Genomic DNA, 26,567 nt, shown 5'->3' with positions numbered 1-26,567 from the left:
CTCTTCAAACAGCTAATTGGCGGGGGTGCCGGGTGTTATGTCCCCACCGATCACATAGGTCATCAATATAAATCGATGCACAACCCATTTAAACATAAAATCGTAATTTAAACAACAACAGGTAATTTTCTGATGACACATTCCCTTTATGGTATTGTGGAGTGCACATTACTGAGCTCAGAGATTTATTGAGATGAGGTATACACAGGCCTGACAAAAAGTATAGAGTGCACATAACCGCCTATTAGGGGCCATTTGGGTGGCAAACAGCATGTGACAGGTTCCTTTTAATCCCAACACAGTAAGGTGTCACCTTGACCTTGTATTTTAATATAATATTTTAATACTGTATAATATATAGTAAAAAAAAAAACACATGTCAAAAGTAGGTAAAAACGAAACAAAAAAATACTTGTATAACTGTTGAAAAATACCAGTAAATTGTTACTATCATCATTAGCTTGTTACTATAAAATGCCAAGACACCTACATACTGTATGATGCACAAATATATAATCAAAAATGTCCTCTTACCCCAAGATACAGTAAGATACCATAAAAAAGAAATTTCCAGTAAAAACAACGTTTGAGTGCATTGATTAATTTGGGATTTGTCTTTGATGTTGCCAGTTCCCTGTCCCATTCTCTGAAAGAGAACACAAAGCAAGATAGTTATCCATCAAATGTAGAGTTTACACTTGTAACATTCCTTCTGATTTCCAGGTATTTCCAGGGAAACTTGGTACTATCAAGTAAAGATGGCAATAAAAACAAAGCTTCAGAATGCCACAGCGATCATGAAGAACGTAAGTGCAGGGGCAGCTCATTCACGCATTTGACAGATTTAGATACCCATATATCTTATGGCAGAGAGTTAATTCATGTAAAGGTCACAGTCTATGTGTAAAAAACTGCCAGAGATCTTAAGACCAGTGCAAAATAGTAGACAAATAAAGTTTTTGGAGATCATCCAGTACTCAGCATGATGAAAACAAAGGCAGACTATTGTAACTGGTAACAATGCAGACAAAGCTGACTTGTTGACAAAGTAATATCTTATCTATCAATGTACAAATGAGGCAAATCAAAACTTTTCTTACATTCCTATTGTGACTTTGTTTCTCAGCGTGAAACACCTTTATACTGTGACAGTCAGAAGGAATAATCCAGCACAAAATGACAGATGATACATATATACTGTATACAATGTAAACCCAAGAAATGCATGCATATGTATTAGGCTGGGTTCACATTGCACTTTCGGCTCCCCGTTGGGCTTACCTGAAAACAATTTTCACCTTACACTGTGACACAGTCCATTCACATCAATAAGGAAAATGGAGTCTAAAGCATTAAAGGGCATATATCTTGAAATAAATGCAGCTGCCGTGGGAGATGAGCACTGAGCAGCTGAATATAACTCCATTTGTCCCATGTCGATATGTTGTGGCAATCTAGAGATTTTATAATATGCCAGTTAGCTCCTTGGTGCAACAAGATCGTTGCAGTTGCGCCGCGTTGCATCCGGAGCTGCAGTCAGTGTATGCGCCAGCCCCCCCCCCCCCCCCTTTATGAGTATCAAACCTCATGGCGGTGTGTGCACATCTTTGTTCATCACAGCACGCTGTACACTAAAGAACTTTGCCAGATGCATGCACAGTACGGGTTTCATCTGCTCGGCGAGCTTCATTAGTGTACAGCACGTGTGCCAACCTAAGTTACCTTTACACTGCCTGGCCCTGTCACTCATAGCGGAGGGGGCATGGCTGGCGCATACACTGACTGGAGCTCCGGGTGCAATGAGGTGCAACGGCAATACCCTTGTTGAATCCAGGAGCTAATTAGCATATAAAATAGCTAATATCTCTGGATTGCCACAATATAGCGACATGGGACAAATGGAGTAATATTTAGCTACTTGGCACACATCTTCCATTGCAGCTGAATTTATATCAAGGAATTTATATCCTGAGGATAGGTCATCAATGTAAACCTATTTCAAATGTTGGAATATTAGGACAATATTAGCATAATATTGGGAATACCCTTGATAAAGTTTAATATAGTGATTAATAACAAAAATGTCTGCATATGATATGGGATAACTATATTCAGGCTTGGCATGCTCCCATATGTCGTTCTCGACCCCACAATATGGTGAGATTTTCGCACAAATGTGTCCTCTGTTTTGGGCAGTATTTTTTGATAGCAAAACATTGATAGCATATTATCCCATGATAACTGTCATTGTAAAATGGATTCAGCAAGGAAATTGGGGGAATTTATCAAGCCCTGCACTCCAGAATTCTGGCTTCAAAAATTCCCCAAATAAAGTGGGTGTGGTTAGCGATGTTAATTAGTTTCACTCCAGATTCATCACTGTCTCAAAAAAGTCGCATAATCACTCCAACAGACAGGTGGCATTAAAAAAATGGAGTAGTATTTCTAGACAAAAGTGTTAGGTTTAAAGATGCGGCAAAATTTAACAAACAACATGCGACATTTGATAAATTTGGTCCAATTGTAGACGCAAGAGAAATTGACTTCAAATATTACCTTCATGATAAATTTCCCCTATTATCTTGCTTATCAGAAGCTATTTCTAAATATCCAGCTATCCATTCTTTAACAATAATACATTGATTATCAACAGATCTTTAAATCGACAACATGCTGCCTTGATTTTGAAATACGCCTTAGCCAAAAATTAATTATCTAGGTACCTTTCAAGTCGTTCCGACAAATTATCTGCAGAGTCCGCGGTAGAAATTTGATAAATGTCTGACAATTCCAATCGCTGCTTATATCCTTTCTTCAAAATAGGCTTGGTCCAACTGGGATGGAACAGAGTTTGAGCATTTTAATGGCATAATATAATTTAGAAAAAAGCTGACTTTAGTTCTATTAAAAATGTTATCAAATCCAATTACACAATCATAGGTATCCTAATATAAGGTACGAAATAGTTGCATTTATGTGGCAGCAATTCACTTTAGCAGGAATATATTTTATAATAGTGTCACAAGAATTCCTAGAAATGTGTAGTACATGTAGCTTTGAAAGCTGTAACTTTTTTTTGTTTGGTTATTTAAATAATTTTAGCACTTTTTTCAGTGATATATAAGGCTTCATTTTTGTTCCATTTTTATTACAGTATTTTATTTTTTGTACCCGATAATAGTAAAAAATAGTTTGCTTTTCACATTTTTCTGATGTTTTAAAAGCACATTGTGCAACTAAAATACATTTTTTAATTGTGCTTTTTATGATCATTTTGATATAGGAGTGGAGCTCAAAGCTGTGATGCAGGCTGCTACTGATGCATTCTTTTGTTTATATAGTTCTCTAACTGTTGTCTTTTTTATTTTATTCTAAACTTTGTGCCCCCATACTTTGCCATTTTAACATTACAATTTATTTTATTACTGATTTCTCCTGGGATGACATATTAGCTCCAGTTACAAGCAGAATAGAGCCTCCTGATATGCACTGCAGAGCTGATCTGTGTCTGCTGAGACCCAGCAGCTCATGCAGTTACCTGGGATCCAATGATCATTTCCTGTGACCGAAGCAGGAAGCTGTGTTGCCTTTTCCTTATTTGTAAGGAAGGGACGGTCTTCTTCTGTGCCTCATTGTCACTGACAAGGTGCTCCCTGCTCCTGTAACTTCATGATTAGTGTGGATCTGCCACATCTGTTAGGACATTTAGCAATTTCCTTAAGTCCACTTTCCCACGAGCGAGTTTTCTGCACGGGTGCAATGCGTGACGTGAACGCATAGCTCCTGCACTGAATCCTGACCCATTCATTCCAATGGGTCTGTGTACATGAGTGTTTTTTTCATGTATCAGTTGCGTGTTGCGTGAAAAACGCAGCATGTTCTATATTCTGCATTTTTCACGCAGCCCTGGCTCTATAGAAGTTATTGGGGCTTCGGTGAAAAACGCATTGCATCCGCAAGCAAGTGCGGGTGCGATGCGTTTTTCACTGATGGTTGCTAAGAGATGTTGTTTGTAAACCTTCAGTTTTTTATCAATCACGTGAAAAACGCATCAAAACACATTGCACCCCCGCTGAAAAAAACTGAACAACTGAACGCAATCGCAGACAAAACTGACTGAACTTGCTTGCAAAATGGTGCGAGTATCACTGAACGCACCCTGAATGCATCCGAAGCCAATCTGTCATGCTCGTGTGAAAGACGCCTAAGAGCAGAGCATGAGGGCAGTCCAGAACAGGTTAATGTTCCAGTTAGACAAATTGAATTTTTGTACACATCAATTGGAAATGTCAATTGACTTCAGCTCCCAAAGTAAAATAAGATATCTTAAAAATAGTAAGAAAACAAACAGGTTGTGAAAAAGGAATAAAAGATAAGAAAAAAAAAAATCTTAAAAAATAGTAACAATTATTTACAAAGATACAGTGGCAAGTATAAACTGAAAAATAAAAATAAAAATAAAAAAATTAAAAGATGCCCTGGAACTGGAAAAAGTATAAAGGAGAGCAACTAAACTAATAAGGGACACAGAAGGTCTTAAGCCTGTATTAGAGCTAGCGATAGTGGGGCAGATCATCGCTAACAAGCATTTGTAGGAACGCTCGTTAGTGTTGACCTGCCTGTGTAATAGTGCCAACGATTTCATCGGCAGATTCTGTCGTGCATGTAATAGCAGTGGTCTCCTCCACTGACAAGCAGGCAATTGTCAGGAAGAAACATCTGCCTTATCTACTGGTGTAATACCAACCTTGGTTATGATGAAAGATTAGAATTACATTTATTTAGTCTTGAGAAGAGACGTCTAAGGGGAAGATATGATTAACCTGTACAAATATATAAATGCTGTTCCATGTAAAATGCGCTCAAAAGACAAGGGGGCACTTCCTCCGACTGGAGAGGAAAAAGTTCAGTCTCCGAAGGCATGAAGACTTCTTTACTGTAAATACTGTAAATCTGTGGAATAGTTTACCTCAGGACATTGCCACAGCTGGAACAGTGGACAGTTTAAAAAAATTATGATTTCTTAAAATTGAATAACATAAAAAATTATGAAAATGTGTAGAAGTTTGGGTCTCACTCCCTTTTCTAAAATTCACATCCACACCTATCCCTTGGTTGAACTTGATGGACTTACTGTATGTCTTTTTTCCACTGTATTAAATATGTAACTATGTCATGTGCACTGTGATAACTCCTGAACTTCTGAAAGGTAACACACACAGGCAGACTCAGCAGGCAATCATCAGGAACGAGCCACTCATTCATAATAACTGCCTGCTTGTCAGAGGGGGAAAAGCTGCATTTACACACAGCAATCATCTGATCGCTATTGCCATCGCTCATCCCCATAGACAATCACTGTTTTTGGGCAGCAGCTTGCTGTTTATACAAGACAAATTGCTGCCCAAAAATTATCATTTTGGTTTCTGCATCAGAGATCCTTTCACCTGATGAACAATCAGCAACTTGACGCAGGGTAATTATCAGTACAAGCATTCCTGAGAATGTTTCTTCCCAATAATTGCCCAAACCATTTGCCAGAGTAACTCATCCTTAAATAACTTAGTACAAGAATAATTTTCTTCACTTTATAAGATATGTCAAATTCTTTGACTCTGGTCTTCTAGTAATTATCAGTTAAACCACATTTCATAAAAAAAATTGGTTGTGCTAGGAACTCTTTTAATCTTTATCACTATACTTTGTTCATTGTCACCCAGTAATGCTACTGATAAGTTACAATGGTTGTTTAGCATATATGGTGTTAGATTTTGACACATAGAGACCTGGGCTTAATAGAATTGCAAAGTGCCTGTTTTTAATCTCTTCTCCTCATTTCTTCCATCTCCAGAGCATCTGTTGAAGCCCTTTAGTATGTGCCATAGGCAGACAAGGGTTTATAGGAGCCATCATTCCTGATCCTTTTCTAGTGTAAAAATGGTATGGATCAGCCACCAAAAAAGCAAATACCCATTTGTTAGCTGACAGTATGTTTTATGTGAGCAGAAAAATGTTTGCTTGTCTCCCTCTGTAAACAGGATGTACTGTATGAAAATGAATGACTGTTACTGTCCAATGCACTTTTCATTGGTTGGCATGAAAGCTCTTTACGACAGCTGATCAGCTTGTTTTATCGTGGATCAGTCAGGTTTTGCTTTTGCAAGTGCATTGGAGGTGGAGCTTCACTGTAAATTGTTCTCTGGTTTCCACATAGACCTGCTTTACTGCTGAGTGACAGCTGTAGCATCCAACCAGGAGACCACTACATCTATCACTCAGAGCAGAGTAGAGGAGGGAGGGACAGCTGATTGCTGCTCTCAGCTGATCACCCGGCCGCCGCAGTGACAGCTTATGCGATCGGATCATCGGAGTCTCGGTCGGACGTCCACACTGCAGTTTGGATGAATCCTGTGCCCGGGTCTAAGAAAAGCTTGTACCCAGACACAGGATTACAAACCCGGACTGTCCGGGTCAATCCCGTATGGGTGGCAACCCTAATGCTGGGCCTGCTTTAATTTCTGTCATTAATTTCAATCTATGGTGCCAAAATGGCCTCCATTATATCCAAGGAATGCAGGCACCAACATGCATGCCGAGCCCACTCCACACCACTCCTGGTGCCAAATGGCCACCAAAGAATGCAATGAGAGTCCACAACTATATCTCTCCTGGTGCCAAATGGCTTCCAGTGAGTGAAGGGGAGCAGGCCAAGCTATATACTCACACTAATTAAAATCAGCCTATGGTGCAGACGAGCTTGTCAGGAGTGCACGACTGAGGTGTCAGCCACACCTCCAGTACAAACTGCAAAGATAAAGGGGGTCAGTCAGCACATCCCATATATATATATATATATATATATATTTTTTATATATATATATATATATATATATATATATATATATAATTAGAAGAAAGCAGGACTGCACTCCAAATACAGTGAAAAATCAGTGGAGCTTTATTCACCCATAACTTTGGCAACTTTGTGACGTTTCGGCTCACAAGAGCCTTCAGGCTCTTGTGAGCCGAAACGTCTCAAAGTTGCCAAAGTTATGGGTGAATAAAGCTCCACTGATTTTTCACTTTATTTGGAGTGCAGTCCTGCTTTCTTCTAATCGTTCGTATTGTTGGGGCATTACCGCTGCCTCTTTGGATTTTGCACCCGATTCCTGGTGGTGCTCCCGCTGGATTTTCTTCAGTATATATATATACATATACACTTGGTGTCCTACGCTATATAGGCACATCATTGCTACATCCAAAAAATAATGTTATGGCTGCACCTGCAAGGAGGAAAAACATAGCAGTGCTGGAATGGAGGGGGTCCAGGAAGGTGAGTATAACATGTTATTATGAGTAGTCTCTGTGTGGTTGTCCCATGGAGGTCAGAGACACCGATGCAGAGCACTGAGAGATCAGGCAGAACTGTAGCCAGGGACAGGCCCAGGTCAAGTCAGGCAGAGTACATACAAATATGTAAAAAAAAGTCCAAAGTCAGGGCAGGCAACAAAGGGTCAATCGGCTAATCAGGCCGAGGTTGGATCAGGTAGAGGAGAGTCAATAGAACCACAAACAGGTCGGTACATGGGCAAAATAGCAGAAGAGCACACTTTTGCAGGAAATAGCAAACTAGATTAACCTACGTATTGCTCAGACCCCCTCCCCTAGGGGAAGCTGCATTAAATACCCAGAAATGGTCACTTTTAGGCTAGGGAAAAATGTGGTTGCATGCAGGGGCGTAGCTATAGGGGGTGCAGAGGTAGCAGTCGCTACCGGGCCCAGGAGCCTTAGGGGCCCAAAGACCCTTGTGCCGCATGTGAAGACAATGGTATTATAGAAAGTGCATGCTGGTCAAGTTACACCTCTAGCTGGAGGGAAGGGGTTAGGTCAAGAATTTGCCATGGGGGGGGGAATGCAGTTTCAATTTTTGCCTGGGTGCATGCACTAGTCCTTTAAGAGCTCTGATTAGAGAATTTCAGCCGTGGCCTGCAGAAAAAAGCAAAGAGGGACCTATGGAACTCTGGAGGCTGTGCCACTGCTGGAGGAGGAGGGCCAATCAACCAGGACTGCCGGAAGGTACAAAGCAGCAGTAGCTGGGTAAGTGAAATGGCACCCATGCCTGCCTGGAGAACAGGACAGCAGCGGGCATGGGGCACGATTATGACAAAAAGGGAGTTCATTTATTTACTCTTTCTGAGTACAGGGAGTAGTAGTAGCACAAAGATCTTATGTTCAACAGATTCATTACTTCATCACTTTCAGCATCATGTTACAGCAACACAATGTTATTCACACAATCACTTTTAATCAATTGATACCATTTCCCAAGAGCTATGACAATTGTGTAAGCACAAGCTACTGTTCTGTAATTTCAACACTGTGCGGTTCTGCTTAACAGCGTGCAAGACAATAAGACCCGAAACCCACTTTAAGAAAGGAATAAAAAAGGAAAAAAGGGAAATGCAAAAATTATGATTTACTAATTAATCAGAAAGATTTGTGAGGTTTTATTAAGCTAAAAGGAAGTGATTAGGCAATTTTGGAAAACCCTGTGAACTGTTGACAAGAGTGGCTTAAAACAATAGCTGCCTACTGTATGGCTCGCTTTGGACACTTTAGTTTCAAAGGAATATTCTAATATCTGATCCTGAATTATAGTCCATGTTATATAGTCCAGAGACACATTCGCAATTTTACAGGGGTCAGAGCTGAAATCTTCCAGTATTCTTTACTGTCAATATCTAGGCAGAGCTTACTCTGGTGGTTTGCATTCTGCATAGTGTATTCTTCAGATACTATAAAACCTCGCAGGAGCCCATTTAATCTGTTAGCAGTGTGTACGTTAACATGCTTACCGGCTATTTCCAATAGTTACAAATGACTTCATAATGAATTGCATTCCATTGTATGGAGTGGGCGCAATGAGGGAGAATGGCAATTGCACCACCCCCCGTCATTTAACTCCTCAAATGCGGCATTCAATGCTGATCGTGGCATCCGAGAGTCACTTTCAGCCTATCAGGGGGCTAATAGGGGTTAAAACAAAAAATGCATACCCATCTCATCCATTTAATTCGCGGAGAGGTTGTTGCAGCCATCTTAAATGAAGAAAACGCCACCAACGTTACCATGTCATCGCACTGGACAGGCGCAGTGACGTCATCACTGATCACGTCACTGCACCCGCCCAGCGAGATGACGTCACATGTAAGCGCATGCGAGAATTTGAGCGTTTTCTTGAATCAAGATGGCCACAACGGCCTCTCCACAATCAAATAGATGAAGTGAGTATGTATTTTTTTGTTTTTTACCACCATGTTAGGAAAAATGGATCTATTAACCACAAAGCACCAAGAAATTCAGATTTGTGGCAAATATAATTTTTCCTGAAATTCGGATCAAATTCCACTTGGTTAACTTTGACTCGCTCAACACTACTGATGACCTATCCTGAGGATAGATCATCAGTAAAAAAAAAAATCTTGGAAAACCCTTTTAAAGGGGTTGTCTCACTTCAGTAAGTGGCATTTATCATGTAGACAAAGTTACTTCCTAATGTATTGTTATTATCCATATTGCTTCCTTTTGTGGCCGGATTCATTTTTCCATCACATTGTACACTGATCGTTTCCATGGTTACAGAGCACCCTGCAATCCATCAGTGGTGGTCATGCTTGCACAATATAGGAAAAAACACTAGCCTACTGTATGTGCGCTCCCATGGTCCCAGCCACCAGAGAGGCTGATGCTTTTTCCTATAGTGTGCAAACGCGACCACCACTGATGGACTGCAGGGTGGTCATAACCATGGAAATAAGCACTCTATAATGTAATGGAAAAATGAATCCAGCCAGTAAAGGAGGCAATATGGACAATCACAATACATTAGTAAGTGCCTTGTATTAACTTTCTCTACATGATAAATGCCACTTACTGAAGTGAGACAACCCCTTTAAGCTATACTGCAATTTCAGGAATTTGTCACACTGGTATATGTATAATATGTATTTTTAAAATTGTACATTTGAAAGCAAAGTTCAAGGTATCTACCGTACCTCTTGCGACATCTCTGATATGCTGCCCTTTATTGTAATGCTCTGTTTCTTATATCTGATCTTATCACTCTTATTGGATGCACATACCAATATAGAGTGACAAGATTACATACAGTATGTTGAAAAAAGACACAGGTCCATTGAGTTCAACCTTTCTCATCAATTATATGACATTAATTGGCAGTTTAATGGTCCAATGCCATTTGCTATTAGATAAGCATCTAGCCCTTTCGTAAATGCTGATATAGTATCTGCCATTACTTCCTCTTGGGGTAGGTAATTACAAAATTTGACTAACTGTAAAGAATCCTTTCCTGTATTGATGTCTATATCACCTTTCCTCAACATGTAGAAGACCATCCCTGGTCCTCGGTAAAGTCTTTGGAAGAAATAAAACCTTTGCTAGTTCTTTGTACTGACCACACATGTATTTGTACATGTACAGTAAATCAGATCACCTCTAAGCTTTTTTCCTAGCTGAGACAGCCCAATCTTTTAGGCATCTCATTATAAGTGAGACCTTCTATCCCATTTAAAAATAGCTCTTCTATGGCCTTTATAGCATTTTGGGCCCAAAACCGATTCCCATATACAAAATGTGGCCTTACCAGGGATTTATAAAAGGGTAATATTACATTGAGATAACAGATTTTTTTATCCCTTTTGTTGTATACATCTGCTGCCTGGCATTGAGTACTGCTGCTTAGCTTTCTTGTAAGCAGAATATCCAAGTCCTTTTCTTGTTCTGTTGTCCCCAGTTGTATTAAATGTAGTGTGTATGGAGGCATACGATTACTTTGGACTAAGTGTATTACTTGTGTGTACATTTATCAACATTAAAAGCCACCCGCCATATTCTTGCTCATGCCACCAGCTTATCTAGGTCTTCCTCTAATATTTCACAATCAAGCTGTGCTTTAAGTATCCTATAGAGCAGGCATTCTCAACCTGCGGCCCTCCAGCTGTTGTAAAATTACAACTCCCACCATGCCCAAATGTCGGCTGATAGCTGTAGGCAGTCTAGGCATGCTGGGAGTTGTAGTTTTGCAACAGCTGGAGAGCCTCAGGTTGGCCATGCCTGCTATAGAGCTTATGCCATCTTATGGCCTTTCCGGGGCCATACCTTTTTTTTATATTTTTCCGTTCACATAGCCGTATGAGGGCTTGTTTTTTACTGGACAAGTTGCCCTTTCAAATTCCACCAATTAATATTAAATACAGTGGGGATCTGGAAAAAAAAAATTACAAATGGGGTGAAATTGGAAAAGAAAATTCTCCAACAGTTTTATAGGTTTTGTTTTTATGGATTTCATTAGTTTTGTTATCGCATGTGAATTTGGTCCAAAAACTAGCATCTGATACTGCACCACACAAGAGCCTTGTGCTGAAACTACACATGCAGGGGCTAGGAGACAATATATGCACATGGGTAAAGAACTGGGTATGGGACAGAAAACAAAGAGTCATTGTAAGTGGTATATACTCAAAATGGGTTAAAGTCAGCAGCGGGGGACCACAAGGGTCAATATCAGGGCTAGTTCTCTAATCTAACAACTCTAACAACTTCTCGACTGGCCGGGATTTTAATCATGTTGCCTGCAGCGGGCGCCATAGCCGCCGGGTGCCGGCTGCTTCATACGACAGACACCCAAAAGGAGGATGGTGGGGGCAAATGGAAGGAGGGGGTCCTAAATGGGTAAATTACCCCTGGCCTATTATATACTTTATCCGCCCCTAGCTGACATAGCTTTCACCAGTGTAAAGCAAAAAGATATTTTGTATTGCCAGCTCCAGTAAACTGTGCCTATGCCCATTTGGCATGACCAGTCAACTATTTACAGTATATGGGGACCACCTAGCTCTCCCCAATGGCAGATATTGGGGGAAAGATGGATCAAGCCTGTTGAACTTCAGTGCAACAGTTGGTTTAGCGCTCACGATTCATTTTTCCAGTTCAGTAAATCAAGTATTGAATCCAGTAATGCATTTTGGATAGCTGCATACTGTATGGACGTGTCACTAGTGTCCACACGAATATGTCTGTCTTCTTGGTAGAGAAAGGCTCTAGTAGTTACATACATAACACAATGGCTTCATTTCTTTACTGCCCATTGATTTTTTGCTTATTTACTATGATCTGATGATCCACAATTGTTTACACTACCCTAATAAACTTCATAAAAAGTGCTAAAACCTTGACAAAGCATGAAGAATCTCAAGTACTGCTGCTCCCTGACCTTGTCTTGATGAGCTCAGCTAGGAGCCCAGTGTGTGCTCCCAACACATATGTTTCACTTGTTGTACAAAACTATTATATTACAGTACATACAATACTGACTCCGCATGAATATGGGGGACACATACCAAGTTATTAAGAATGAAGGAACAGTATCCACAATCAACGCAATGGGACTATTTTGACAGTGATGTCATTGCTTATAAGAACACTACATAACATTATTAAAGTTGCTGATTGTACACTAGAACTTCTTTTGATCTCAAACCAATCAAAAATTTGGCTTATTCATTAAATAGGTTTCGAACCTTTCAGTCTTTTATACTTGCCCACTTGCTCTTGTTAGTTGCACAGTAGTCCCTGCCATGCTCAAAGACATCCCACCTCTTGACCTGGTTATTGCCCCAGTTGGGGTGTTGCACATAGTATTGCATGGTGCTTACAATGGGTCAAAATCATTGTAAAGTTTATTGTATTCCCATGGATACAATAATCATATCAGTTTGGACACAGAGGAAAAACGCTTTTAGGGTCCATTCACACGCCTGCAGATCCGCAAAACATGGATACTGGCCGTGTGATAGAAATGCCTATTTGGCTGCGGACAAGAATAGGACAAGCTCTATTTTTTTTGCGGGGCTGCAGATCAGAAAAACGGATGCGGACAGCACGCAGTGTGCTGTCCACATCTTATGCGGCCCCATTAAAATGAATGGGTCCGCACCCATTCCGCAAAATTGCGGAATAGATGCGGACCCATTCATACAGACATGTGAATGGACCCTTATACTGTACAGTATCACAACCTGGGTGCTGACATTTATCCAATCAGATATGTAAAGTTTTTGAACTTAAAATATTGCAAATCATGATGATTGTTTTTTTTCCCGCAACATTTGGTTAACCTCACCACTAGAGATGAGCAAATTTTTAAAAAATTTGATTCGACGGTTCGCCGAATTTTTTGAAAAAAATCGGTTCGATACGAATATATTCAAGGCAAATTTTGTTAAAAACTGCTATTTCCTGGCTGCAGAGAGCCTTTATAGTGGTGTAGAACACTGTGCCTTGCAGTAACGCACATAGGGAGTCTGCTATGGTAGTGAAATAATACTGTGAGTCAGTATGACATGCAGATGACAGGCGTCGCTCTTAGAATCAATGCACACTACTTATTTGGGCAGTCACGGGGCCAAAACTGACCAAATAACTGAAGTATGAACTCAGCCTTTTACACCGCTGAACGGAAAATATATTCTACTTTTGCCACTAATACATGACAAAAAGGGCTGCCATTTTCTCACTTCACCACACAACGGCTAATAAGCCCTTTTTCCCACTAATACAAGCCAAAAAATGCTTTAGAACATATAACTGCACCGCACTAGGGCAAATAAGACGTAGAAATATTTCTTTGTAATAAACCCTGTTAATGGCTGTATCCGAGCCGCAGTTCCGTGGTCCTCCAAAAAAATAGATAACCTGTCCTATTGTTGTCAGTTTTGCGGACAAGAATAGGCAGTTATATCAATGGCTGTCTGTGCCGTTCCGCAAATTGCGAAACGCACACGGACACCATCCGTGTTTTGCTGATCCGCAATTTGCGGACCGCAAAACACACAACGGTCATGTATCCAAAAACAAAGGGTCGATTCCAGCTTTTTGGATATATCAAAGGGTCGACCCTTTGTTTTTGGATATATCAAGCGTGGCTGGGTTCAAGCCACATCTTCCGTGCTTCACAAGGGTGATTAGAGGTGAGAGCTGCAACTTTTATTTTCTCTATACACAACGGTCATGTGTATGAGGCCTTATAAGAACGGTTTGCTGGAATGACAGAGCTGTATAATGGCAATTTGGATCCCCAGTCAGTGCAGAAAGGTGTAATAGGATTGTTCCTATTACCCAGGCTTTACCCTTCCTTACTGAACCCTGTTCAACATAAATGCTGTGGAATGATTCCTCCCTATCCTTTCCCTACACCTTGAATAATCTTGCCCTGCACTTGTAAATAGTTTTTATTAGCACAAAGCAGTTTTTTCTAACACTGTCCCTAGCGCCTGCTGACGTCTCTCCCTGCACTAAGTACACTGGTAAATGGCAGAATCCAAGACGGCTGAGGATATTTATAGGGCTGTGACATCACAGGGCTGGCTGCTGATTGGCTGCATGCATGGCATTATGGGTGATCCCGCCTTCCCAGAGTTCCTTGCTCCATGTCCTCACACGTGCAGCAGCTATTTTAGAAAAAAATGCGATTCGTTAACACGAAGCGCAAGGAAATTTGGCTTCGGTGCAAATCGAATTTTTCCTGAAATTCGGATCAAATTCCACTTCGTCAGTTTCGATTCGCTTCGATGGCTAAGTGGCCATGTAATGATGTTCAGTTAACTTTATTGGAATACTTATATTGGATACAACTGATTTGTAGCTTTTAACAATGTGTTAGAACAGATGAGGAAATTTAGATGAACACAATGAATGAGAATACATATGTCATGCTGGGTGTACCCCACCCAAACCAACAGAATCAAAGATCTGAACCCTATGATAATAACAATGACAAACATTTTAACTTTATAACATGAAAATGGTGTCACTGCCTGTATATGGGATCTCTGACTGCCATTGACAGCGAGGCTGTCCATATAGACCTGAGATTATTGAAATCTGAGAAATCCACCAACATCATTGGCCAACTATAGGCCATATAGGTCTATGGCCAACTATAGAAGAAAATTTTCAGTCCTAAATGAATATAAAATTTATGATCATAAAACAGTCAATGGGAAACTCTTCCTAGTAAGTAGGAAGGTCAGTACTGAATTGGGAAGTGCTTCATTCCACTTTGCTATAGCGAAGAAGTCAAGATGCAGAAAGGGTGGTCACAATGGCTGACCCTTTTTGATCCTGATGAACCAAAACAAGGGAAAGGGTGTGCTTTATGGTAGCATGATCTAAACCAACTTGTGAATTATGCATACCGGTCAACCCTTTCATTTAATTCTCATGCCTGACACTCACAATTATAATTATATTACTACAATTCACCATAGGTCTACATGAAAAACCAAACAAAGATTCTTTTGTTAATAGAAAAAATTATAATCGGATAAAACAAATTGCAGATATCTGCCAATTACAACAGGTCCAAATTACAACATGGCCAAACAATCAGGTTTGTTGGTTCATACTGTTGACGAATCGTGAGTTTGTCAAGATACAACATCCAAGCAGATCAGTGGATTGTTTTGTTAAGAGACTCAGTTGGCTCTTATACTCCTGCAAATAACCACCTCCTTACAGAGGAAGGGTTTGTGACTTTTTCATCCCCATACAATTTTTCTCTTGTTCCTATTATTCCTTATTATACCATCTTCAAGTTAACTATAAATGCATAGGTAGATTGTTTGATTACAAGTATATTTTTATTTCTGAGGCTAGTTTATTAATAATGCACACACAACAAAAAAAACTGCATTTAGGCACTGAAAGGAGGAGCGCATTGTTTCTTCCCGACAATCGGCTGCTCGTTAAGTGTAGGTGAAGAGCTGCATTTACATACAGTGATCACCTCCACAGTATGGGGACGAGCGATCGCTGCTGCTATTGCTCATCCCCATACAAAATCATTGTTCCTGGGCAGCAGAGTGTTGTTTAGATCATTTTACCCGATGATTGAGCGTTTCACTCGTTCATGGTGTGATATGCGGCACCTTTACATGGGTCGATTATCAGGAATGAGCATTCATAGGAACATTTGTTCCAGATAATCGGCCTGCTCACTGGCCTGTGTAAATGTGGCTTAACATAAATAAAAATAAGAAAGGAAAAGTACTTGAAGCATTGCTTTACATTTCAAAGGGGGTTTTCAAATTACTTTATACTGATGACCTATCCTCAGGATCAGCTTTTTTAAGAGGCCTGTGAGCGCCACGGCCTCTTTGCAGCTTGCCAAGCAGAGTTCACTGCATTGGATAGCAGCTGTGCTTTGTATCACAGCTCAGCCCTGTTCACTTGAATGGGACTGAGCTGTGACAAGGCCATATGAATGTGATGTCACTGGCCTAGGAACAGCTGATTGTTGTGGGTGCTGGGAGTCGGACCCACAGTGATCAGATACTGATGACCTATCCTGAGGATAGGTCATCAGTATAAAACACTCAGAAAAAAATCCTGTAAAAAGCCTTAAAAGCCTAAACTACATACCCACTATATATACACAGCATGCACAATTATTGGAATATTCCTGACTCTCTGGGTTTTATTGGTCAATACAGACAATGCTACTGCAAAAGTAAATTATCGACAGGTTTATTTGTACTCAAACTGTATGGCATAATATAAATTGACATTTATCCTATGTTCAAAATACATGTAATTTTTTTAAAATTAGATTGCACAATTAATAGGCAATTAGATTACAAATGAAAAGTTTTTTCAATACCAAAAAGTTTTATAGTTTATTGATAGGATAGATCATAAAACATTATTCAGCGGGGATCTGACCAGTGGGACCACTCGCCAGTCCTGAAAACTTGGCAGTTCTAGCGTCATCCGCAATAAAAATGAAGAGTGAGTTTTATAGAGAATGATGAATGCTTTCATGTGATAATTTCCATAATTCCTTTTAATTTCTCCAGAGGGAGACTGTCTAATCTGTCATAGGAAATGGGTTGAAAAGCAGCTTATTCATAAAATCAGTAAGGCCTTTACAACTCGGATTGCTCCAATATTTTATGACCTATGCTATGGATAGGGCATAAATCAATCTGGTGGTAAAATGCTTTTAAATTCAGGATATTCAGTTGCCAATAACTTTCACGAGCCCCCATGCATAGAACATGTGTTCACCATCAGTTTTAGATATAGTGAAACAGTGATCCTTAACTGAAATTCAGTATACTAAAACTAAAGATAGTTCATCAGACACACATAGTGGCTTTACCACCCCCAAACAATCCCCTTGACACATAAGATAAAGTATGGAGTACTGGCAGAGCTAAGCTTCTCTTCAACCAGGGCAAAAGTTTCAATTAGTCCCCTCGTCCACCACCACCAATTCACTTAAAACTAGCAGGGTTACAGCAAAGGTCTTCATTCTCAATATCAAGGAACCAAAAACACAACACCATGACCATATGTTACCCCTTTACTATTGGATGAACGGAGAAAAGAATGCCTCCATGGACACAGGTGAAGAGGACTTTGGGCAGCTCTAAGACAAGGAAGTTCTGGAGCAGGTCAGCCCTGGTTACACTGCTCATCGAATCATCAGTAGGGGTGTCACCAACAATGTCAAGATCTATCCTGTACCATAATGGCAAACACCAAACCCCTTTCATGAATTCCATGAGATTTGTAGTTATGATGACCTGTTTTCTGCTGTAGTACTGTAGCTGTCTCCCATAACTGGTGTCCATTTAAAGAGTTGATTTGCAGTCCACTTGCAACTGAAAACCACTAGTTCAATGTTAGTCATAGTTGTTTACATTGTTCAAATTAAACTACAACTTAGTAAAATGGTTTTCGAGGGTCATTTAACACTCCAGGGCTGTTAACTCTTTCACTATGGCCCCTAAAATATGTTTCCAAGGTACTCTGCACACTATAGTTCCTTAAAGGGGTTGTCCAGGAATACAACATTTCTAACAGGTGCTGGCAGCCTGCCACCCGTACTGAAAGGTTCATACTTACCTGCTCCCTGTCAACCCAGTCCTCTGTGTTGGCTCCTACATCTTCAGATCTGAGGTTTGTTTTCTTCCTCCCCAGCATAAGCATGGTGACCTGATCCTCTTCAGCCAAATGCTGGCTTCAATGATGATGTGACCTTATGAAACAAGTCACCGCTGAAGCCAGCAGTTGGCTGAAAAGAATCAATCATTTCTCTGATGACCGATCCAGAGAATAGGTCATCAGTAAAAATAAATCTCAGAAAACCCCTTCAATGTTAAAGGACCCAGCATATAAGTCATATAAACAGATCTGGGCAGGTCCTCAAGCCAGAGAATGGAACTTCAAAGCTGTAGTTGGCTGCATTGTTCATCTCTGTGTATTTTGGAGACTATTTAATCCAGCCCCACTCCTCCCCAAGCAGTTGAGTGTGATGTGAGGGTATGCATTCACACAAGTATGCTGCATGGTGCTAGCTAGAACATACAGTACAAGACCTGTGAAAAAACTTTTGCAACATGATCTGTGAAATGAAACACGATACGGGGAATCTCCCCCAGCTCAATCAGAGAACCACATATCCACAAGGCTGTCAGCGTCTCACGGTGAACAGAGACTCTTGAATCTAGGTGAGAAAAAATAACAGCACTGTCGTATTCCAAACTGGTCACTTTATTGGAAGTAAAAAACACTCAAGCAATAAAAAAACATAACCTTCTTGACGTGTTTCGGGCACCCAGGCCCTTTGTCAAAAGAATGGCTTGATCATGGAAAACTGGAGTTAAAATACATGTATATATTAGAAAATAGATTTACCTATCAAGAGAAGACACGTCATCAACAGGTGGGAGTAAACCTGGTGTTAAATTAGCTCCAGGATAACAGGCATCTGTGGATGGAATGTGCTTCAACAATTCATCAGCACAAGTGAATAGAAAACTGTTCAGACACACACAGAATGCATTATCAGCACTATTGAAAAGATACTAGAAATAAAGATGGTAAATTAATATATGTATAATCTCCAACATCAATAATATTAAATAACGTCCTGTCTCCTATTTAAACCTATTGAAAAATGTAGTCTCAAGCATAAAAATCCAAAAGGTTTCCCTTGCCAATAACTTTTTCCTGTGATCGCCCCCCTCTGCATGGTTTAGATACCCTTTCAATTCCACAGAAGGTGAAAAAAGATAAATCACCCAGGTGGACACCAAGACAATGTTGAGATACTGCAGAGACATTCAAGGCCTTTTTATTGTTTGCATTGAATAAATGTTTCCGAATCCTCGTTTTTAAGGTATTAGTAGTGCATCTCACTTACTGCAGTCTACAAGAGGTGCATCAGATGAGGTACACAACATATTTCGTATTGCAATTAAAATAAGAGGATATCTTAGAACTAGTGTTGATTGAGCATGCTCGGCCGAACACCGCGTGTGCTTGAGTCACTGTATATGAATATTTAAATGTAATTTAGCATCTATTTCTCCAAAGTTTCTGCCAGGATTTGAACTCCCAACCCCTTGTACATTAGAGGCAAGGACCTTATCCACCCAACTATAAAGCTGAAGGCTAAACTGTGTCAGAAAAACCTCATAGAAGTTTCTGATGTAGTGAGTATTCCTATTCAGCAGAAGACTTATTAAAAATTTCTGTGTAGGTTAACATATAGCTCTATAGTGTAGTGGTTGACATCCTTGCCTCTAATATACAAGGTTGGGAGTTTGAATCCTGGCAGAAACATTTATGTATACGTTTTTAGCCATAATATATTTACATATATTATTATATATTTAGCATGTATAATATATTATAATATATGTAAATATATTATGGCTAAAAACATCAGTAGTAGTTTCCCACATATTATGCATTCATATATATCAGAAGTATCATTTTATCTATCTATCTATCTCTATATATATATATATATATATATATTTATTTATTTTATTTTTATTTAATTACACATTTATTTTGTGCCATACACAATTACAAAAAAAAATCTAAAATATATATATTTAATCTCTATTTCTGAAATGTTTCTGCCAGGATTCAAACTCCCAACCAGTTTTTTCTGACACAGTTTAGCATTCAGCTTTATAGCGAATAAGGTCCTTGCCTCTAATATACAAGGTTGGGAGTTTGAATCCTTTCAGAAACAGAGATTAAATTTATATATTTAAAAAAAAAAATAGTAATTGTACAGAAATTTATGGCACAAAATAAATGTGTAATTATTAAAAAAATTAAATTATATATATATATATATATATATATATACCGTATTTTTTGCCCCATAAGACGCACTTTTTCTCCCCCCAAAATGGGGGAGAAATGCCCCTGCGTCTTATGGGGCGAATGCTTGCAGTTTTACATCGCAAGCTGCGATGTAGGAGCGAGCGGGGACTCGGGGAGGGACTGGGAGGAGGAGTTGGGGGCCGGCAATAGCGGCGGGGCGGTGCAGTCAGTGTACTATAGCCCCGCCGCTCTGGTATACTAATATAAGAGGTCTTATTGAATTAATTGAATTATTAAATAGTACCTTACATCCTAACAGGTTCAGTAGAATGCCGGCAGGCAGGCCGGGGGCGGGCGGCAGCGTAACTCCCTGATGTCACCTGCCTGCGCCGCCTACTTTATGAATGAAGCAGGCGGCGCAGGCAAGTGACGTCAGTGAGGGACGCGCCGGCCGCCCTGCCTGCCGGCATTCTACTGAAGCGGTTAGGATGTAAGGTACTATTAGGAGTGAGGGGGCATGTTTAATAACTATTAATTGAATAAGACATCTTATATTTGTATACTGGAGCGGCGGCGGTGGGGGGCGGGGGGGGATCTGTAGATGGCACTGTTATGGGCTGAGGGGGTCTGTGGATGGCACTGTTATGGGCTGGGGGGTCTGTGGATGGCACTGTTATGGGCTGGAGGGAGTCTGTGGATGGCACTGTTATGAGCTGGGGGGTCTGTGGATGGCACATATATAACAGTGCCACCCACAGATCCCCCCTCTAACAGTGCCATCCACAGATCCCCCCAGCCCATAACAGTGCCATCCACAGATCCCCCCCTGTAACAGTGCCATCCACAGATCCCCCCCGTAACAGTGCCAGCCACAGATCCCCCTGTAACAGTGCAAGCCACAGATCCCCCCATAACAGTGTCCGTCACAGATCCCCCCCATAACAGTGTCCGTCACAGATCCCCCCCCATAACAGTGTCCGTCATCCACAGATCCACCCATAACAGTGTCAGTCATCCACAGATCCCCCATAACAGTGTCCATCATCCACAGATCCCCCCATAACAGTGTCCGTCATCCACAGATCCCCCCCATAACAGTGTCCGTCATCCACAGATCCCCAGTAATAGTGCCATCCACAGACCACCATTAGTTCCAAACCCACAGCACACCTTTTGGTTAAAAATATTTTTTTTCTTATTTTCCTCCCCAAAAACCTAGGTGCGTCTTACGGGCCGGTGCGTCTTATAGGGCGAAAGATACGGTATATATATGTATATATATAGATAAAAATCATACTCCTGATATATATGAATGCATAATATGTGTGAAACTACTACTGATGTTTTTAGCAATAATATATTTACATATATTATAATATATTATATATTCTACATATATAATAATATATGTAAATATATTATGGCTAAAAACTTATATATATATATATATATATATATATAAATTTTTCTGCCGGGATTCGAACTCCCAACCTTGAATATTAGAGGAAAGGACGGTAACCACTACACTATAGAGCTACATGTTAACCTGCACAGAAAAAAAATATAAGACTTCTGCTGAATAGGAATACTCACTACATCAGAAACTTCTATGAGGTTTTTCTGACACAGTTTAGCATTTTCAGTGGATAGGGTCCTTGCCTTTAATGTACAACGTTGGGACTTCAAATTCTGGCAGAAACTTTTCAGAAATTAGATTTAAATACACTGGGGTGTCCCCAAGCCCTTACTCCATATATAGATATAGCTATATATGGAGTCAGAACAGGGACTACTAAGTCGAACTAGAGTCCCGACACCGTCCAGGGGGTGCCTGGAGTTCTCCCATTGTGCTCGGGTGCTCGGTAGAACACCCGAGCATCGTGAAGTGGTGCTCGATCAACACTACTTACAACTGATGTTAGTTTTATATGATGAAAAGGTTTTTGTTGTTGCAAATCCTATAAAATCCTTTCGATTTCAACCAAGTACATGATGGTTTTTCAGAGAGGAACATGCTAGGGGAAAGTATAGGACCTACAGTAAGGGGCCCTTTTAGCAACACATTTAATAACCGCCTGTAAAATTCTTGAAAAAAATCTAATCTTGGTACAGTGTGGGAATATATTTACTTATGATGTTGACAACCTGTCTGTACTCCAAGCTATATACTGTAGAAAAAACAACACCTTTCTTTTCAGGCTGGCTCATACGTGTACTCCTAGAAGATGAAGCCAATAAGTCCCTCCTCCTAGTTCAAGAGGCATATTCAATGCCTCGATCCAATGACCAGGTGGGATATTCTCTCGCTAAAAAACAACTAGAGATTCTTTGGCATTCACTCTGAAAAGTCGCATCATCTGATTACGTCTAGAATTTATAAACTCACTCTTTGGAATATTTTTAATAATATGTAACGGATAACAAGATTTTGCATGTAGTAAAGAATTACCCACAGTGGGTTTAGTGTAAGTGGCAGAGACAATATCATGATTATATGCAGTAAGCAACAAATCCAAAAAATGTATATTTGTTGTGTCATAATTTAGTGAAACTCAAGTTACAATCATTGTTATTGATAAAGGTTCCAAAAGAAATGTCTGAGGTCTAGACGTAACTGTTCAGATGATGTGACTTTTCATAGTGAATGCTAAAGAATCTCTAGTCGTTTTTTAGCGTCTTATTAATTGCAATACGAAATACGTTGTGTAGCTCATCTGCTGTACCTTTTGTAGAGTGCAGTACGTGAGATGCACTACTAATACCTTAAAAACGAGGATTCGGAAACATTTATCTGATGCAAAAAATGAAAAGGCATTGAATGCCTCTGTGGTATCTCAACATTTTCTTGATGTCCACCTGGGTGATTTATCTTTTTTCACCTTCTGTGGAATTGAAAGGGTACCTAAACCAAACAGAGGGGGCGATCACAGGAAAAAGTTATTGGCAAGGGAAACCTTTTGGATTTTTATGCTTGAGACTAAATTTCCAACAGGTTTAGATAGGAGACAGGACGTTATTTATTATTATTGATGTTGGAGATTATACATACACACACCTAAAGAATTATTAGGAACACCATACTAATACGGTGTTGGACCCCCTTTTGCCTTCAGAACTGCCTTAATTCTATGTGGCATTGATTCAACAAGGTGCTGATAGCATTCTTTAGAAATGTTGGCCCATATTGATAAGATAGCATCTTGCAGTTGATGGAGATTTGAGGGAGGCACATCCAGGGCACGAAGCTCCCGTTCCACCACATCCCAAAGATGCTCTATTGGGTTGAGATCTGGTGACTGTGGGGGCCATTTTAGTACAGTGAACTCATTGTCATGTTCAAGAAACCAATTTGAAATGATTCGAGCTTTGTGACATGGTGCATTATCCTGCTGGAAGTAGCCATCAGAGGATGGTACATGGTGGTCATGAAGGGATGGACATGGTCAGAAACAATGCTCAGGTAGCCCGTGGCATTTAAACGATGCCCAATTGGCACTAAGGGGTCTAAAGTGTGCCCAGAAAACATCCCCCACACCATTACACCACCACCACCAGCCTGCACAGTGGAAACAAGGCATGATTGATACATGTTCTCATTATGTTTACGCCAAATTCGGACTCTACTATTAGAATGTCTCAACACAAATCGAGACTCATCAGACCAGGCAACATTTTTCCAGTCTTCAACAGTCCAATTTTGGTGAGCTCGTGCAAATTGTAGCCTCTTTTTCCTATTTGTAGTGGAGATGAGTGGTACCCGGTGGGGTCTTCTGCTGTTGTAGCCCATCCGCCTCAAGGTTGTGTGTGTTGTGGCTTCACAAATGCTTTGCTGCATACCTCGGTTGTAACGAGTGGTTATTTCAGTCAACGTTGCTCTTCTATCAGCTTGAACCAGTCGGCCCATTCTCCTCTGACCTCTAGCATCCACAAGGCATTTTCGCTCACAGGACTGCCGCATACTTGATGTTTTTCCCTTTTCACACCATTCTTTGTAAACCCTAGAAATGGTTGTGCGTGAAAATCCCATTAACTGAGCAGATTGTGAAATACTCAGACTGGCCGCCTGGCAGCAACAACCATGCCACGCTCAAAATTGCTTAAATCACCTTTCTTTCCCATTCTGACATTCAGTTTGGAGTTCAGGAGATTGTCTTGACCAGGACCACACCCCTTAATGCATTGAAGCAACTGCCATGTGATTGGTTGACTAGATAATTGCATTAATGAGAAATAGAACAGGTGTTCCTAATAATTCTTTAGGTGAGTGTATATTAATTTACCATTTATATTTCTAGTATCTTTTCAATGGTGTTGATAATGCATTCTGTGTGTGTCTGAACAGTGTTCTATTCACTTGTGCTGATGAATTGTTGAAGCACATTCCATCCACAGATGCCTGTTACTCTGGAGCTAATTTAACCCCAGGTTTACTCCCACCTATTAATGACGTGTCTTCTCTTGATAGGTAAATCTATTTTCTAATATGTATTTTAACTCCAGTTTTTCATGATCATGCCATTCTTTTGACAAAGGGACGAGGTGCCCGAAACGCGTCAAGTAGGTTATGTTTTTTTTATTGCTTGAATGGTTTTTTTTTTCCAATAAAGTGACCAGTTCGGAATATGGCAGTGCTGGGCGTTTTCTCACTATGACCTGTGAAATAGGCAATCTGCCCAAGCTGTTGCAAGGGAGTTATAATTACATTTGCACCCAGAGAGATTAGTGTGATTTTACTGCCTGTTTACCTGTTGCAACATTTAACTATGAAGAAACAGAGATTTTCTGCAGAGAAGGGTGACTTTGACTACCTGTGCTACCTGTCAGATTACAGGGGTCTGTATTTGTTCAGAGGTTCTGGGTCTGTATTGATTTTAATAGTTCGGTCTGGGAATTTATTTGTTTGGGGATCATTTGGGATCTGTATTTTTTCTGGCGTCTGTGTTAAGGGGTTTGATTTGCAATTCTGCATTTTTTTTATGATAAAAAGTGGAAGGAGCTGTAGTTTTTATTGGTACCTTTGTGGGTACAGCCTATAGCTGTTACCAGAACTACACAGCCCCATCCACTGTGTGGTGGATGGAGGTGGTTACTGCAGAGTTGTTCTCATTGAAGTGTATGGAAGCAGCAATGCGGTAACCAGCTCTATCTACTACACAGTGGATAGATCTCTGTAGTGGATGGTGTCAGACCTCCACCAATCAGATAATGATGGCTTATCCTCAGGGTAGGCCATCACTTGTAAAATCCTGGACAAACCCTTTAATTTCAACCTGCTGGCAATTCTTTCATAAATGTCTAGAAGACATAATAAAGGGATGGCGCAGAATATAGTTATACAAAAGTTGATCTCTCAAGAATGGTTACAAAGAGCAGAGGACCTGTTTTGTCATGCATTATACAGAAAACCTATTGATTTGATTGTACACTGTGTAATGCTTAAAGGGGTTGGCCACTTTCTGGTTATTGTTGACCAATGTGTATATAAGATGATTATAAGACACTTACTAACATGGCCTTTGTTGATATTCTGCACCATTTTCTATATTTCATAAGGTACACAAAGTCTTTTGTCCTGTCCACACAGAGGTCTTGTCCATAAATGGCTGCAGATGGAGGGTCATGTGACCAGGCAGATCACCTCCATGTGATGTCTCTTGTTTTCAAATACGCTGCACCTGCCATCTGCCCTTGTTCTGTTGGCAGTTTAGTGGAGGTGCAGTGTGCTGGAATGCAAGAGACATCACACGGAGATGATTTGTCTGGTCACATGACCCTCCACCCTATATGTGGACAGCACAAAAGACTTGGCAAACAAGGGAGCTTACCTAATGAGATCTAGAAAACTGTGCAGAATTTTAACAAAGACTATATTAGTAAGTGCAATATAATCATCTTACAAACACATTGGTCACAAGTAGCCAGAAAGTGTCCAACCCCTTTAATTCCCCCTGTGATGTCAGTGCAGAGAAACTGAACACTTACTGACAGGTTTCCCCGCAGAACACAACTAAATGGGGACACTTTCTAATCAGCTTATTGACAATGGACCCTTCTATCATGTAAGAATTGTCCAACCCCTTTAATGAATGCATTGTTGACTTTATGCACATCAAAATAAAAACTGTACAACTAAAAATCATGTCAACAAGTCTAAAGTAACAAGGACACAAAGAATACTAGAAACCACTGTAAAATGAGCTTCCAACTGTCCATAGTTATAGCTGACTGCTACTTAGGGCTCGTTCACATTAACGTTTTTTTGCGTTCCGTATACGGACCGTTTTTTGCGTTCCGTATACGGTCCGTATACGGAACCATTCATTTCAATGGTTCCGTAAAAAAAAACGGAATGTACTTCG

The 26,567-nt window shown here is 40.2% G+C and overlaps 1 protein-coding gene across 1 annotated transcript in view; it reads right to left on the bottom strand.

Moving 5' to 3' along the window:
* The window catches only part of CFTR (CF transmembrane conductance regulator), a 203,874-nt gene that overhangs the window by 162,312 nt on the left and 14,995 nt on the right, over positions 1–26,567 (bottom strand). The window contains exons 2-3 of the mRNA XM_040411444.1: positions 2,724–2,834; positions 535–646 (exon numbers count right to left, since the gene is read on the bottom strand). Coding sequence (XP_040267378.1) covers positions 535–646; positions 2,724–2,834 — 223 coding nt within the window. The remainder of the gene's footprint in view (positions 1–534; positions 647–2,723; positions 2,835–26,567) is intronic.

Source organism: Bufo bufo, chromosome 1, assembly GCF_905171765.1.
Source record: "Bufo bufo chromosome 1, aBufBuf1.1, whole genome shotgun sequence".
In the NCBI taxonomy this organism is placed as follows: domain Eukaryota; kingdom Metazoa; phylum Chordata; class Amphibia; order Anura; family Bufonidae; genus Bufo; species Bufo bufo.
This window is presented reverse-complemented; position numbering and strand designations above follow the sequence as displayed.